The 15,516-nt window shown below is 46.1% G+C and overlaps 4 protein-coding genes and 1 non-coding gene across 5 annotated transcripts; 1 reads left to right on the top strand and 4 right to left on the bottom strand.

Annotated features, from left to right (window-relative positions):
• Positions 1-339: 339 nt before the first annotated feature.
• On the bottom strand, positions 340-2,909 carry LOC126329971 (uncharacterized). The gene is made up of 3 exons (XM_049996255.1): positions 2,876-2,909; positions 2,707-2,805; positions 340-2,632 (listed from the first exon to the last, which is right to left on the bottom strand). Exons 1-3 carry the CDS (start codon positions 2,903-2,905, stop codon positions 590-592), a joined length of 2,172 nt encoding a protein of 723 aa, XP_049852212.1. The 5' UTR covers positions 2,906-2,909; the 3' UTR covers positions 340-589.
• A 3,839-nt stretch (positions 2,910-6,748) lies between these two features.
• LOC126329996 (cell division control protein 45 homolog) lies at positions 6,749-8,311 on the top strand. Its single transcript, XM_049996282.1, has 2 exons — positions 6,749-8,094; positions 8,164-8,311. The coding sequence occupies exons 1-2, from the start codon at positions 6,749-6,751 to the stop codon at positions 8,309-8,311; spliced, it is 1,494 nt and encodes a 497-aa protein (XP_049852239.1).
• LOC126329995 (nuclear pore complex protein DDB_G0274915-like) lies at positions 7,750-11,257 on the bottom strand. Its single transcript, XM_049996281.1, has 5 exons — positions 11,084-11,257; positions 10,905-11,004; positions 10,660-10,844; positions 10,465-10,583; positions 7,750-10,398 (listed from the first exon to the last, which is right to left on the bottom strand). The coding sequence occupies exons 1-5, from the start codon at positions 11,239-11,241 to the stop codon at positions 8,543-8,545; spliced, it is 2,418 nt and encodes an 805-aa protein (XP_049852238.1). The 5' UTR covers positions 11,242-11,257; the 3' UTR covers positions 7,750-8,542.
• A 94-nt stretch (positions 11,258-11,351) lies between these two features.
• Positions 11,352-15,446, bottom strand: LOC126329994 (uncharacterized). The gene is made up of 2 exons (XM_049996280.1): positions 14,869-15,446; positions 11,352-14,703 (listed from the first exon to the last, which is right to left on the bottom strand). Exons 1-2 carry the CDS (start codon positions 15,007-15,009, stop codon positions 11,398-11,400), a joined length of 3,447 nt encoding a protein of 1,148 aa, XP_049852237.1. The 5' UTR covers positions 15,010-15,446; the 3' UTR covers positions 11,352-11,397.
• On the bottom strand, positions 15,404-15,476 carry Trnai-aau (transfer RNA isoleucine (anticodon AAU)). The gene has a single exon. It is a non-coding gene; the product is annotated as a tRNA-Ile (tRNA).
• Positions 15,477-15,516: the final 40 nt, after the last annotated feature.

Raw genomic sequence — 15,516 nt, 5'->3', positions numbered from 1 at the left:
TGTACCAATTCTCTCCCAGCGAACCTTGAGAATACTGCGCGTCAACAGCTGAAGCGTTACATGAAACATTATCTCAATCGTGTGTGTGGCACCTGGCCGCAGTACCAAACTAGGAAAATGTACGGATGCATTGTCTAAGCGCGTCTGTCCAAGAAATAGAAGGTGGCAGGCCCCAAACACGGAAAAAAACGTATCGCGCGTACAGTTTCTCGTATTGAATCTTCTTTTCGGCGCCGCTTCACGCGTAGGTATGGCTTTTAAACAGGCACAGTCATTCCAGTCAAAACGTCTCAACACACAAATGGCAGCTCAAAAAAAAAAAAAAATTGAAAGTCGTGCTCCCTTCAAGGGCCGTTCCAGCCGAGACCGGTTCGTCTCCTCTTGTGCGCGGAGGGCCGGCAGAGGATCCGGTTTCTTTTGGAGAAGCGACGCCAAGACCTGCGCGATTAGTTACAGAGCTGACACTCGGGCACGCCTGAAGTCTGCGAGAGAGCGCGTGCGATGTGCGGCCGCTCCTGGCACCCCCCGTAAGCCCGAGGCGCGCAGCTCGCGGCGCGCGATATCCTCTGAAGCGAGACAGACTCTCTCGTCAGAACAGTTCGGCGATCATACAACGTGCGCCGCCGCCCCCAAATTTTTGTATGTTGTCTATTTCAGCAGCTATGATTCTGTACGAGCGGTTTTCGAACTGCCGAATCGTGTCCCCGAATCCGTCATAGGCGCTTTTGGACATAACCAGGATCTTCTGGCCGGATTCGCCAGACAACTCCAACACGTTTCCACAGTAAGCAGCAACTTGAGGTGGTGCGATAGCAATCAGTTCTCGATGTGCTGACAAAGAGCTGCGAACAAGTTCTTGTTCACCGGGATCCTTGATCATGTCGAGGCAGACAACAGCCACGCAAGTGCCAATCCACATTATCGTGTTGGTGTGGTAAATTGGACGGCCCTCGTCTTCAGTGGCTGAGAAGACTATCGGTTCATATTCGAATGTCTTGCACCACTTGAGCACAAGTTCCTTGTCAGATCGCTTGCTGAGGCTGCTATAGGCGATCTTGTTGACTCGGTCGAGGACCAGAGCGCCCGTGCCTTCCAGATACTTGTCATCTTGCTCGTGGAAACTCAAGTCGACCGTTTTGGGATAGAGGCTCTGAAGGAAGCGAACTATGTGTGGACGGCGCTCTGCTCGTCTAGAAGGGGCCTTCATCGGATAGAGGACAAGAGTAGACACTCCGTGCGGTGCTTCGCGGCCGGAATGCGTAGAAAACCAATTGTTGGGAAAGACGGAATCGGGTGCGTGGAAAAATCGCTCGTTACGAACTAATTGAATTTGAATTCCTGCCCTGACTAATGCCTGGTATAAGGCACCAAATTCTAAGAGAGCAAAACGTTCGACCACGTCCGGGGTTAATTCGGATTCCTGACTTGCGAAGTTATTGTCGACCAGCGTTTGCTGATTAGAACAGAATCCAATTGGCGCCACCATTAAAATTCGGTTGGTTGTCTGGCGACGTCTGCAACTCTCGTCGTCCGTTACTCGAGGACATATGGGGTAACAGACCCTCGACAGCTCCTCCTCCTCCAAAGAGGACGCATCTTCCATGACAACGGGATCATCCACTTTCCAAATTGGCGATTCGAATATGACAGAATGCGCCAAATTTTGCAAAAAACAAGCCTCGTAAGACCATATGCTATAAGCAATATTCGGACATTTTTCTTTGTAATACGAAGCCAATTCCTGCTGGTTCTCGGCGATCAAGAAGGTCCTGGGCGCTATTCTCAACAGCGCCAAACTTCTGAAAAATAACGTTTCAGGAACCGAAATCACCTCGATCTTACGATACTTCAGATACCTAACGAGCTCCATGTTGTTGACCATCAACTCGTAGCCAGAATCTCCCATCACGTATTCCTGGACGAGCCGAGTAAAACTCGGGTTCGACGAATCGACGATCGAGGCATTCACGGCGACCACATTCTCGTCTACGACGAAGAGAACCGAATCCAAGAAGGGGCGCATGTCCAAGTTGAGGTCAAACAAGTTTCGAACCAAGACAACGCGGTTCGTACCAAAAACCTTCGCATCCAACATGCATCTGATTGATTCTTCGCTCGTCCAATTCCCGGACCCTACAAAACAGGTCGAGGAATTCATGAAGGCTATGTCCGCAGACGCCACGTCGCACTCATCTGGCAGCTGCAGCGCCACAGGGAGCTTAAGCGCGCGGTTGAGAAGATAATGCCAATGATGATGCTCAGCTTCTCTATCCACCTGATGACCGGCCGACGAAACAGAACTAGACAGAACAACTCCACTCGGCATAATCATAAACGGCTCAAACAACGGAGAAAGCGGTACGAATCTGTATTCAGATACAGTGGGTATTACAAGAGATCGATAATTTGTAATCTCCAAAATCACCAAACTTCCAAGCAATTCCGGATACAGTGCAAGGTAATCAATAACCTCGTCTACCAATTCTATGACATGTTCTTGTTTTATGTCTTGATAGAAGACGGGCTTGTTTTCGGAATGCTCTTTTTTAGCGCTAACCGATTCGCTCGAACTCACCGCGTTTATTCGAACTAATTTGCGCCAATACTCGACCAAATCAGCCTTTTCCAGCTTCTGTATGAAACTAATACTCAGAACCCCGCTGCTCTCCTCCTAGTCCCCTATCACGTTCAAAAAATAATTCGTACAACAACCTCTATGCCACACTTGCCAAAAAAATCGCATATTACGTCTAAAGACGGTTTCGATGCATTCAACGTCAATAATGCACTCGAGTAAAACAAAACCTATTAAGAAACGCGACGTCAATCGTTGTCAATCAGCCGTGCCCGCGTCATTCGGGACGTCTAAACATACAAGACACTTCTTTCTCTCTTGATCTCTCATCCTTAAATGTTCTCTCTGTATACACAAAAATTACCTTTCGCTCACTTTTTTCCCTTTTGCTTAGAGATGCGGTCTCTCATACACCAGAGTTCAACGTCGCATGTCCTCTGCCATGTCCTGGGCTCTCCGACCGACTTCGACCACAAGCAAGGCAAAGGGCGTCCTTTCCCCTGCTCACGTGTTCGAAAAAAAAAGCGTCTTTGACTCACTTACGCCCTCGCCCCAAAATTCTTTTTTTTTGACGCCATGGCGGGCATCTGTTCCAGCGACTCTATAGTTATCAATTCTAGATGCGCGTTGACGAGCCGTCTTGGACACCACGGGACCTTCCAAATTCAAAACGATGAATGCTGCGGTTGACGTCATACATAGAACTATCAATTGTTTAATATTTCTGTACGGTACAGAAATTCTAACCGTACAAACGCCAAAACAGACGACTCAAAACCTCATCTCTTATTGATCGGTGCGCAACCATTTATGGAATTCCCTTACCTCACGTTTCGCACGCGTTCGGGCAAAGATGCCATTCGGAACAGCTCGAAAATGTCCAGCCTCTGAATCAAACGTCCAAGCACAGGGCGCCAAATTTTTTTAACCAAAAAAAAAATAGACACTTTTGACTCGACCAATAGAGGCGAATCGAAAAATGTTGGTCGCAAAGAGTCACCTTAAAGGCTCGTTCTCGAAAGTTCTAGATGCCGGAATATCTGTATGCAGAATTCACTCACGGTCCCATCAATACGTCGGCTGGGACCAAACCTTAAACAGAGGGCTTACGCGGCGTCGAGTCGAGCGGCGATTGCTCGTCGTCCGAAGTGGATTCTGTCACCTGGTGTCTAGGAGGAATTTTTGTGTCCGCACGAGCGAGTCCGCTGCCGATGCAGAGTTGGTAAACAAGATGGCGCTTCTTCTTTCCGGAACTCCCGGGAAGATTGACAAGAGTCTGATGACTCAACTTGTCGACGAATTGGGGAAGGAGCAACGAAGTTCGTCATTAGAGAAGAGAGGTGCACAGCTGAACGAAAAGTATCTGAATCAGCTTAGACTCTGTCAAAAGGCAAGAGATTTCAAGCTCACACTAGAAATCTATGATGAGATGGTCCAGAGGAACGTGAAACTGGATACCTCCTGTGTTCATTGCCTTCTAGAGACGCTTGGTCAGGCAGGACTGCCAACTAAGGCATTGGCAATTTATGAAAGATTTGAGAAAGAATGTACCAAAGACGACATTGACATTTTTATTCAGCTCATCCGGTTGTATTCGTGTGTAGGCGATCTTGAAAAAGTAGACCAGAATTGGAAAAAGGTTTGCGAGTCTCAGGATGCTACGCAAAGCCAGGTATATGAGGCAAATAGACACCGCCTGCTGTCGATGGTCAAGCTCGGATATTACACTCAGGCAGCTGAGTTCTACGAGAGCGCAAAGGGGAGATGGAAGGAGGGACAAATCGTGCTTCAGGCAATGATTCAAGTCTATTCAAATTTGGGCATTTCTCGAAAGGTGATTCATCTGCTCTATAGGTTGGAGGAACGGGGCGGGACACCGACCGTGGCCACATGCTATCGCGCCATCGAGAGCTTCTTGTTAGAGGGTCTCACAAATGAATCACTGAGTTTGTACAATTATTTGATAAGGGGCTTAGGCGAAGTAAACGCGTTGCCATTTGAACAGATCCAAACCATGGCGAAAGATCGTTCCAAAACTCCAGAAGCAGTTTCTCCGAATCTGCTGGCCAAATTAGAACAAACAGATTGGATAGAGCCAAAAATCGAGGAATACGAAAAAGTAATTGCCGTGCATTCAAGAAGCGGGAATCTGAAGCTAGCCAGAGAGACGCTGAAACAGCTGCGCAAAAGCACACATCTAACGCCTACGCGGGCTATGTTCGAATCGATTATGTTGGGCGCTATACAGCTGAGGAACGCGTGCTTATTGTACGAAGTTTTAGAAGAAATGAAGCAGTACGATTTGCGGCCAAGTATGAAAGTTTGCGGGGAAATTGCACTGTTTGACGCCTCTAGATTCGACGTGGACAATGCCTTGAAATGGACCGAAAGACTGCTAAACCAACCAACTCAAGTAGGCGAACACATATGGATAGGGCTTCTGGAATTTTGGGTCCAACAAAACCCTCTCAAAGCAGAACAAATATACTTGAAATTGGAAAATCAACAAAGAACCACCGCATTCTATAACATGGGCCTGAAACTGTACCTCGTACAAAGGAACAGCAACGGAATATCAAGAGTTCTTGATAAATTGAAAAAAGCCAGTAGTTCGCCGACCATACATACATTCGAGATACTAATGTCGTTTTACTCCGATCAGCGGGACTATTTGGCAGTCGTATCGACGTACCATCAAATCGTTGAGGGTAAGCTAGTGCCCAGCTTGGAAGTGGGAAAGCTGCTCGCCAAGGCTCTTGGGGCTCTCAGGGCGTTTGGGGATCAAGGCGTTCAGAAATTTTTTCAAAAACAGCTTGAACGGTACAACTGGCCCCCTGAATCTGAGTTTTTACAATGCATCAAGCACTCGTGCAGCGAAAGTAAGGCCCCGATGGCGTATCAGGAATACGTGAAGATATTGCGAAAAAAATACCAGTTGGAGCTCGATGCTAGCCATTATGTTCTATGGCTATCTGCATGTCTAGAAACTGGAAATTTGAACGAAGCATTACATCTGGCGAGGAAATTGATCACTATTAGCAAGGAAAGGCCTCATTTGCTGAAAAGGGCATTTCCATCGATTCTCAGCCTGCATATCTCAAAGCTGGCTAATCCAGACATTTCAGACGAGAGTTTGAGCAGGTGGATTGTAGATCCGAATAGTCCGGAAAGCAAGATACCATTGACAAGAAATGAAGTAATCGCATTTACAAAAGACCTAACTCACTGGACAGGCACCCTGTTTTGTAGTCTTATTGATGGTACATCGCAAGAACTGAGTAGCGAGTTGGCGGCCTATAAAGAAAAAGCGGCTATGAAACAAAACGATGTTCTATTTAGAAAATAACAAACGCGGCGAAAATTGCTCAACACTCATTTTTTTTGTTGTACATGTCAAGCATAAATGCGAACGGAGAGACATGTATCAGGAGGGAGCCGGCGGGGACATATAAGATTTTAGATGTGACGGCCCCAGTTTGCGACGTACATATGGACGTCTTTCTCCGAGCGCAGAGTGCCGTCTGGAGCAATCGAGCCTTCAGGCTGTACGTCAATTGATGGTCATATAGTCGTTATAGTCATGGAGCATTTGTGTTTTGTTCACGAAGTCGGCGCGACTCGATGCACGCAGGACAGAGAGGCCGGAGTATAGGGTGCTCGATAGCTGGGCTTATGCATACATCAGAAGTGTTATAGAGATTGAATCTAAATGGTTGAAGCAGAAAATCACAATGGTTTGGCAGTTATTAAAAAAGAGATGTTCAAAGTTCATTTTTTAATAGACACGTATTCACAACATATGCGAATACCCATACCCGAGTATGTAAAACTGTTTGAGTTTATTCAGTCCGAGACCTTGGACAGCATGCCAGTCATGCTATTCGTGGGACCAAACTGCGATGCGGTTTGTGCGTGTCGAATATTTAAAGTATGTATAAAAGCCACAGAGCGTCGGATGTAGCGTATTCGTGGCAGTTTCGAAATCGATATGAATAATTTGGGTACGAGTGGAGGACCTCGGCTGCTTGAGGGAAAAAACACACCTTGGATGGTCCTTGTACTCACACTATCTATATACACATTGTATACGCAAAGTTCGTGTTGAATGCCTACAGCATTCAGACTTCCGTCGTTCCTGTGTACAGTTTGGATGAATTGCCCGATTTATATACGATGATGGTGAAAGACAATGAATATCTGAAATCGATTGTCATGTTCAACGTTGGAGGTTCAGTTGACTTATTTGAAGTCTTTCATTTGGATCAGCACAGCAATTTGTATATATACGTGGTAGACAGTCATCGTCCGTATCATCCGTCCAATGTGAGAAATGCTCAGAGCGTATTTCTGTTAGACGATAGTACAGACACGGGTGTGTCTTGCGACGTAAACGAAGAGGAAATAAGGGAATTGGCGTGTAGCAGTGGGGTATCAACAGATGAAGAGATGGAGGTGAGCGAAGATACGGACGAAGAATCTCAGAAACATTGGTACAAGAAATTAGAACAGAAGTTAGGCCCGATAGTCATCAGTAGTTCCCCTTCGCATGGATTTGCGTCTTCTGGGTTGGCTTATGCATTGTCCTCTCAGTTAGGATTGGCAAGGAATGAACTACTTTGGTATTCAATACTAGGGCTGACAGACCAGTTCATACACTATCGCATTGATCTTACACGGTATCGCGAGGATTTCCGATTTTTTCGAGAAGAAGTTTTGAACAAAAACGTACAAGAAGCTGAGTTTACCACTCAAAAAAATTGGGATCATCCGCATCGCATTTTGTGCGTTGACAACGAATACACATTTGTTTTGTATCGATACTGGAGTTTATACGAAAGTATTTGTCATACACCGTCGATTGCAACGAAGCTGAGGATATGGAATCAGCAAGGGAGGAACAATTTGGACCGATGGATGGCGAAGATGGGCCTACCTCTGGAAGAATGCAAACAAAGGTATTTGGCGATGAAAAAAAAATTTAAAAAAATGCTCCCAGAGGTGCTAGAAAAATATACACCAGAATTCAATGTTGGCCCATACTATTATCCTAGTTTTTTGAAGAACCCTTCTCATGACAGAGAAGTCTCAGCATTTGATGCTGTGTATGGGATGACTGCATTACTTGGGTCTGGAGAAAGATGCAGTGAAGGTGACGAAGAAAAGGAGTTGAATGGTTTTTGGAGTGCATATTACAGTGTATCCAATCGAGGAATCAGCATGTTGGAAAAAGGCATTGAAAGGGCTATTGAGGACAAAAAGGCTGTTGTCAAACAGGTGCAAAGCATTATACAAAGACGTCAATTTTCGAAGTCTGAAAATTACCAATATGCATTTTTGAATGATATCAGCGAATCAGAATATCTCAATCATCCTGCGATATTGAATGAATTAGCGTATTTTATGGCGGGTGTGATGGCAGAGATGTACAAGCCCAAGCCGTTTGTACTTGCTGCCAAATTAACAAAAAAAAATATATGTATCGTGGTCGGAGTAGAAGGGTGTTGCTCATATACGCCGAAGTACGTAAGAATACCATGGAATGTGTAGTGTTAAAGAGAAGAATTTTTGTTAACCCCTCTATTGAAAAGTCGGTTCGGAAGGGTGTTTGTTGAAGCGGCTGTTAGAACAAACACGAAAATCACTTATCCAACTCTAGACACTACGACAGTTCAGTTGGCAGGTGAAGACTTTGATCGATTTACCGAATATTTGAGGTCAGGTTTGATTTTAGATTAAATTTTGATTGGATTCGCATGTCTGATCTGCGATGTTGGTTAGGTCATGCATTCCCACGGAGAATGTGTGTGCTTAGTTGATAGCAGTGGAAGGGACAACTGTTTCACGAGAACTGTTAGTCCTACTTGAAAAGTTTTTGTACAGGCAGATACAATCTGTATGACAAAATCCGGGGCATTTGAGCATGATCCTGAGGTCTTGAAATGTATACGGTGTGTGTGTAAGGAAAAGTTATTTTTTAAAGGCACTGAATTGTGTGTTAGATGGGTTAGATGAGAATGTCGTATTGCTTCCAAATCCGACGGGCTGTGTAGTACCAAATCCGGGAGTTTGTGATGTTTGTGGCGAGCCGCTGCCAAAGGACGGGGTCCCACTACCGAAGCCAGAAGATGGTTGGTTTGTGCTGCCAAAGGGCGCTGTACCACCGAAACCTGGAGAGGAAGATGGCTGGCTGCTAAATCCAGAGAGCGACGGGGTTGTACTACTACCGAAGCCGAGTGTTGTACCGCTACCGAAGCCAGAGAAGGGTTTTAGACCACCACTAAACCCGGTAGAAGGTTGGTTTGCATTGCTGCCAAAAGATGGCGTTGTACTGCTGCCAAAACCTGTGGGAGATAGTGAAGAACCGCCGAATCCAGAAAAGGGAGTCTTGCCGCTACTGAAGCCGGAAGACGGTGTTGTTGCACCGAAGCCAGAAGACGGTGTTGTTGCACCGAAGCCGGAATACGAGGTTGTTGCACCGAAGCCAGAGGATGGCTGAGTCGTACCAAAGCCAGAGGACGGCTGAGTCGTACCAAAGCCAGAGGATGGCTGAGTCGTACCAAAGCCAGAGGATGGCTGAGTTATACCAAATCCAATAGACGGCTGTGTTGTACCAAAGCCAGAGGATGGTTGCGTTGTACCGAAGCCAGAGGACGATGGTGCGCCGAAGCCGATAGATGGTTGAGTTGTTGTACCGAAGCTTGATGGTGAACGCGTTGCACCAAAACCAGAGGATTGCGTAGTCGTGCCGAAGCCGGTAGAAGGCTGCGTAGTCGTGCTGAAGCCAGAAGATGACGTTGTGCCGAAGCCAGTAGAGGGCTGTGTAGTCGTGCCGAAGCCAGAAGGTGTATTGCCGAAGCCAGAAGATGTATTGCCGAAGCCAGTAGAAGATTGTGTAGTCATACCGAAGCCAGTAGGGGACTGTGTGGTTGTACCAAAGCCAGTAGGGGACTGTGTGGTCGTGCCGAAGCCAGTAGAGGGCTGCGTGGTCGTGCCGAAGCCAGTAGAGGGCTGCGTGGTCGTGCCGAAGCCAGAAGGCTGCGTGGTCGTGCCGAAGCCAGAAGGCTGCGTGGTCGTGCCGAAGCCAGTAGAAGGCTGCGTGGTCGTACCGAAGCCAGTAGAAGGCTGCGTAGTTGTACCAAAACCTGAAGATAGAGGTTTAGGGGTGCTAAAAGAAGATGATTGTGCTGTGCCACTGCCAAACCCAGTAAATTGTGTTGTACTGCCGAAAGAAGGCGTTGCACTACCAAACCCGGTGGACGGTTGATTTGCAGTGCCACTGAAAGAAGGTGGTTGTGTCGTACTGAAAAACGGAGAAGATGCGTTGAACCCAGAGGATGCCGTGCCACTACCAAACCCGGTTGTAGATGGCGCTGTATTGCTGCCAAACCCGGTTGTAGACGGCGTTGTACTGCTGCCAAATCCGGATGGCATTGTACTGCCAAATCCACCAGGGGAGAAATTCGTCCCAAAACCAAAGCCTGTTTTAGGTGAAGCTGCCGAGCCGAATGGACTGCCAAACATTGTCTGTTGAGCGGATGCAGGTTCAAATCCTGTTTTAGGCGTCACCGGAATGATGGGTGTTGGCGTAGCCACTTGACCTGGCGGTGCCTGTGGCACTGGATACGCACTCAGTAGAGACTGAGAAAATTTGTCTTCGACTTTCGGCGCGTAAGGGTCCAAAAATAAATTCTCAAATTCGCCTCGATTCGCCTGACTACTCAAAATTTTCTCTTGAAGATTCTGCAAGTTCTCACCCAAGTTTGCGACCTGACTTGCCATAGCCACAAAATACTCCATTTGAGATTGCATGGTCTCTCGAATCACTTTAAAAAAAAAAAGTGAATTTTCTTGAAAATTGAAGGTATTAACGGCCGAAACGTCAGACGTACTCGCAGGCGTATATGCATTTCCGTTGGTATTGGTTTCTATGAATCGCTCGATCGCCTCTATGGTCTGTCGATATTCTAACACGCGATTCTCGAAGGTCTCGACCAGGTCTTGAAAATATCTGTCATTTCGCGTACACAAAAAGAGTTATAGATTTGTGATTGGGCACTATAAAAAATAAAGAAGTTTACACGAACTTTGAGGGCAGCTGGTAGTTGCCAAGTAGGCTCTTTCTGGCATCCAGAGCATTTCCTATATTCAGTGTGCATTCGACGAAACGTAACAAGGTGTCTGCATTTCGAAGTAGCGCAGAAAACTGCTTCTTGAGCGTGACTGCCTCTCGATTGTCTTGTTGAACGGTCCCTAATAGCGTTTCTAGCTTCTAAAGAGGAGCGAAAAACATTTTTGTAAGAAAGAGAATACAAACAAAAAAATGACTTACTTCTGATAAAAGCTGGCTGTCTTCAGAAATCCGGTCAATCGGCTCCGTCGTTCTTTGGGAAATCTCCTCATTAATGAGCCGCTCGCTGCTCAGTGTCTTTCTGGATAGGTGCAACCATTGGTCAAGGCAATAAAGTCCCGTTGCACATGTTTTGAACAAGAATAACACAAAAAGGATACTGAATCTCTTCCACTAGTTTTTTGGTCTGCGGATCGAGTTGTTCGTATGTGAGATTCTGAGACGTCGACTGAGAAGAAGAGGGCTGAGACTTGGCTTGGTTCTCGGAAGTGGCTGTTGGTGTTTCGAATCTAAGCATGGGGGAGTCTAGACCAAACATGAACAAGACAATCGCGAAAATTGACAGACGGTGAAAAAAATTGGCGTACAAAAGAGCCGGTGAAAAAAAAAAAAAGCGCAGCTTGTCAGAACAGATTATGGATCTGAGAGCGCAGACATACGACGGAAAATTGGATTCTTTACATGACGCTGTTTTTTAATATTCAAGCTTTCGTTTTTTGGAAGTTGTCGATTTGCCTTGCATCCTCCAAATTCGCTTGTTGTGTTTCTTCATATGTTGAATTCGACGATTTTCTTCTTCTTTCTTTCGAGATAAAAATGCCTCCTGCTTTTCTTTGTTTTTGAGGGCTAGTTTTGCCTCTCGGTGTTCCTTGAGTATCGAGAGATCCCTGATGAGATCAGTGCGCCGCTTCTCGTCCGGATCGACGAGTCGAAGGCGAGCTCGCTTCTCGTCCAGGGAGGATTTGGGTGTAGGCTTGGAGCGCTCGGAGGCAGTGGCGCAGGAGAGCTTGAATGGAAGTGCAGATTCCAGCCTTTTAGGGATGATGAACTTTGCGAAGAGACGTGTTTCAGGACGTTCGTCAATAGGACGATAAGCAGAGCCCGATTTTCGAGGGGCGGACAAGCCCTTCTCGGACCTCAATTGGCCGACAGTTCTCATACCTCTCCACGAATTTTTCTGAGACAGCAACAGAGTTTGCAGAGGATAATAAAATTCCCTGGGTTTAACGGGATACCAAGTGCGAAGAAATACAAGATCAGACATGAGAATTTTGTCTTCGAATGCAGCTTGAAAACCGCCCTTGATGTCCAAAAGTGGCTTTTTCACTTGTCCACGAATCCCAGATACTGTCTTGATAGCAGATCCAGTGAATTTCGCAACCTCAAGAGGCGAATTGAACATGCCAACGATGTGTGCGTGGTGACCGAGTATCTTTCGTGGCGTTCCAAGCAATTTGAGCTTCTTGACGATCTCGAATTTCTTGTCCAACTCGATCACAACACCATTGGCCGCAACGCGAAAATGATCTGCCCTATCGCTAAGGTTCTGGAAGGCAATCAGCCCAGTGTTGGGCGGCACGAATGGACCATAAAAGGTAGCCAGGCAATGCATGTGCTCCGGCGTATATTTCAACATGCGATTTCGACCATTCAAATCTTGTATGGAATATACGGGCAAAGATTGAAAACGACGCCAACCTACAGAAAAAACTAACGGGTCATTCGTCTTTAACAGCCTATTGTGCCAACGATGCTTCTTAATCTTAGCCTGAAGCATTCCAAGGGTGGTCTCATTAGACTGTAAACCACCTATAATCACTGGATACCGAGGATCAAAGTAATCAATAAACTCCATAGGAACACAATCAATCTCAATTCTCACATATAGACCTGCTCGATATCCTTCATATAAACATCTCTCCTCAAGAGGTAAATGCGCAAATGCTTCCATATTCCGTTGGTGTTGTGTCTCCAAAGCCATTTTGGTTTCTGTATAATAATCCATTTCTTTCTCCTTTTTCTTCTTCTCTTTCTTGGTACCACTGTCTTTGAAGCATTCATCATTTTCGTCATGAAGCGCAGGTAAATCGTCCATGGAACCGCCAAATACCTTAATTTGATCGTAGGCATCGTCAAATCGACGCTTCTGCTCTGCCTTCAACTTCGCCCAGTCAACTTCTTCTTCCTCCTCCTCTTCACTCTCTCCTTCCTCTTCCTCCTCCTCGTCACTCTTGCCTACACCGTCTTCCTCCTCCTCATATTCCTCCTCATCGTCCTCCTCATCGCTCTCCCCTGTCTCGTCTTCCTCTTCTTCCTCACACTCACCTCCTTCTTCTTCCTCTTCCTCCTCGTCACACGTGTCGTTCACCTCTTCCCAGTCACCATACAGGGGTGCGTCGTTCATCGGATCCAAGTCCAGGCCACTCTTTCCCTCCTCCGTATTTACAAACGCAAAATCTCTCCCAACAAACCGAGATTTCAAGTCATCCGCCAAAGAAACCTTCTCGTCGCCATCGAACAAATCCAACTTGCACGACTCAACCTCTTCCCCGTGGGCGCTGCCAACCCGAACCAATAAACCATCTTCGTCTAAAAAGTCAGCCTTCTTGGCGTCAGACTCATCTTCCATATAAACAACCTTGGATAAATCAACTTGCCTCTCAAAACGAGAAACCGCCTTCTCGACCAAATTCTCTTTCCATCTGAGGTCACTCTTCACCACGTCATCCTCGAAGTCACTCTCAGATAGAGAGTCGGCAAATTGAAGGTTGTCGCCATCTTCAGCATCATGTTCGTCGCCAAAATTCGCAGCTCGACGTCTGCTGCCATCAGCTCGGTCGCAAGACGCCTCCGTAGGACCAACATTATTTGATTCAAGCTCTTCACACTTCAAAGAAGCAGATCCAGGAAGCAAGCGCAATTCTGCCTGATTCAACGCGTCATCGATCGTCTCTGGCCGGTCGTGAAGATCTCTCACCATCTTTTCTCCTTCTCCACCTTTGGGGACATCAACTGCATCCTCTCCTGTACCCACCTTCTTGTAAACTGGATTCCTATCCATCTCAATGTACGTAGCATGCTCGTCGTACAAAACCATGCCCAAATCAGACATCGGCGCGTAAATCAGCTTCTCCTTGTCCGAGAGGTGCGTCTTCACCTTCTTTGACTTGGGACGGGGACAAGGATCGTCCAGAACTTGAACGCTCTTGATATCGAAATCGTCCATTCCAGGAATGTGAATCTTCATGCCCAACTTAAGGTTAGCGCCGTGTATGTATCCATAAAAATAAACTTTTCGATCAACAAGTTTGTTCTTCCGAACTGTCTCTAAGTCTGTTGCGTCCATAATCCGATCCACAAGCACATACGGATAGGTATTCCTCCAAATAAGGGGGCGATACTTCTGTAAACTAATATATCTGGACAAATTCAATATATCTCGCTTCGGATAACGACCGTGAACAAAACCAGACAGATAAAATAACTTGGCTCCATCATAAAGTTCGGCAGCAAATCGGTGATTCAACTTCTTTTTGACTTCTCTGAGCTGTTTCAATTTCTTAAATGTGTCTAAATGATTAAGCACGCCCATAACTTTCGGAAAGCCATGCGTCTGAAGAATGTTGATGAACTCAAACGTCTCCATCTCGAAGCCGTATGCAGCATCAATAAGTAAGATCACGAGATCTGCAATCTTCGCAATGTCAATCATAGCGCATAGATCGTTGGGTACTTCGAAGAGACAATGTCGACGCTGCTTGCTACTCACCACCGTAATAGGACCCTTGACCTCCTTGATATTTTTCTTTGCATAATGCTTCACCAAAGACTGAATCAATGTGGTCTTTCCAACTCCAGGAGGGCCTTGCACAGCCACTATGTAAGGCGGCGGTTCTTGCGGCGCGCGATTGATTAACGGCGCACTAATTCTTCGGTGCTCTAAATCAAGCGTCCTCTTCGATTGGCGATATGCGCGCCTTGACGAACTAAATCCAAATGCCTGCGCGGTACAAACGAGGAGGGAGATCCAAAAAGCACAAAATTGTTAATACCGGAGAAAAAAATCGGAACACCTCAACATTCTAAACCGGCCCAGATAAAACCAAAATGTCAAGGCGCATATGTACACATCTATCTATCATAAGCGTCGAACCAAACCACGCACCTTGGGATTGTTCTGTGCATTTTTAGTTTGTTCAACATCAATCCCTCTCTTCTTCTTTCTGGCAGCGGCTTTCTTGGCAGCCTTTCCCCCAGACTTAGAATTCCGGTGAACCTTATTTACTTGAGGTTCAAGCAACTCCATCTAAAACCACGATAAGATGGTAGAGCCGAAATTGAAAAACAAAAAAAAAAATATTTGGCGCATCAAAGACCTTTGTCTCGGCAGCTTTCTTTCAAAACATCCATCGCTCAAATAGGCCGTTGTGTTAGGCGATATTTCGCGCAAGGCAAACTCAATTTCAAGAAGAGCACGCGTTCATTCTTCTGAAATTCGGTGCGCAATTTCGCAAATTGACGCCATTTGCGAGAAAAAAATGCTATCGTACAAAGCTATTCGCAACATGCGTGTCGCCCGAATCCGCTCTGGCAACAGTGCTCTTGGAACAGCTATATCTGCAAAATGATGAGTCTACAAAAAAAATGTTCTAAAAATATTGTGTGTTTATTCACAGACCATTAATACGGTCGAAAAAAAATGCCCACGGTAGGGCTCGAACCTACGATATCCAGCTTATTAGACTGGTGCATTACCATCTATGCTACATGGGCTACACTTATAGAATTATGGTAATTTTTACATATCAATATA

The sequence above is a fragment of the Schistocerca gregaria genome, unplaced genomic scaffold (genome assembly GCF_023897955.1).
Source record: "Schistocerca gregaria isolate iqSchGreg1 unplaced genomic scaffold, iqSchGreg1.2 ptg001234l, whole genome shotgun sequence".
Classification (NCBI taxonomy): domain Eukaryota; kingdom Metazoa; phylum Arthropoda; class Insecta; order Orthoptera; family Acrididae; genus Schistocerca; species Schistocerca gregaria.
The sequence above is the reverse complement of the archived record's forward strand: the minus strand, read 5'-3'. Positions and strand labels throughout refer to the sequence as shown.

What these genes read in the sequence shown, in the direction of transcription:
- LOC126329996 (XM_049996282.1), top strand. Translation starts at nt 6,749, where the DNA reads ATGATGGTGAAAGACAATGAATATCTGAAATCGATTGTCATGTTCAAC. An exon ending in TGTTGCTCATATACGCCGAA is followed by an intron (nt 8,095 to 8,163) that starts GTACGTAAGAAT and finishes TCTATTGAAAAG; the next exon opens with TCGGTTCGGAAGGGTGTTTG.
- LOC126329994 (XM_049996280.1), bottom strand. Translation starts at nt 15,009, where the DNA reads ATGGAGTTGCTTGAACCTCAAGTAAATAAGGTTCACCGGAATTCTAAG. An exon ending in ATGCACAGAACAATCCCAAG is followed by an intron (nt 14,704 to 14,868) that starts GTGCGTGGTTTG and finishes TGTACCGCGCAG; the next exon opens with GCATTTGGATTTAGTTCGTC.
- LOC126329971 (XM_049996255.1), bottom strand. Translation starts at nt 2,905, where the DNA reads ATGAGAGATCAAGAGAGAAAGAAGTGTCTT. An exon ending in AAGAGAGAAAGAAGTGTCTT is followed by an intron (nt 2,806 to 2,875) that starts GTATGTTTAGAC and finishes GTTTCTTAATAG; the next exon opens with GTTTTGTTTTACTCGAGTGC. An exon ending in AGTGTGGCATAGAGGTTGTT is followed by an intron (nt 2,633 to 2,706) that starts GTACGAATTATT and finishes AGTTTCATACAG; the next exon opens with AAGCTGGAAAAGGCTGATTT.
- LOC126329995 (XM_049996281.1), bottom strand. Translation starts at nt 11,241, where the DNA reads ATGTTTGGTCTAGACTCCCCCATGCTTAGATTCGAAACACCAACAGCC. An exon ending in AAACTAGTGGAAGAGATTCA is followed by an intron (nt 11,005 to 11,083) that starts GTATCCTTTTTG and finishes GCACCTATCCAG; the next exon opens with AAAGACACTGAGCAGCGAGC. An exon ending in AAATGCATATACGCCTGCGA is followed by an intron (nt 10,399 to 10,464) that starts GTACGTCTGACG and finishes TTTTTTTTAAAG; the next exon opens with TGATTCGAGAGACCATGCAA.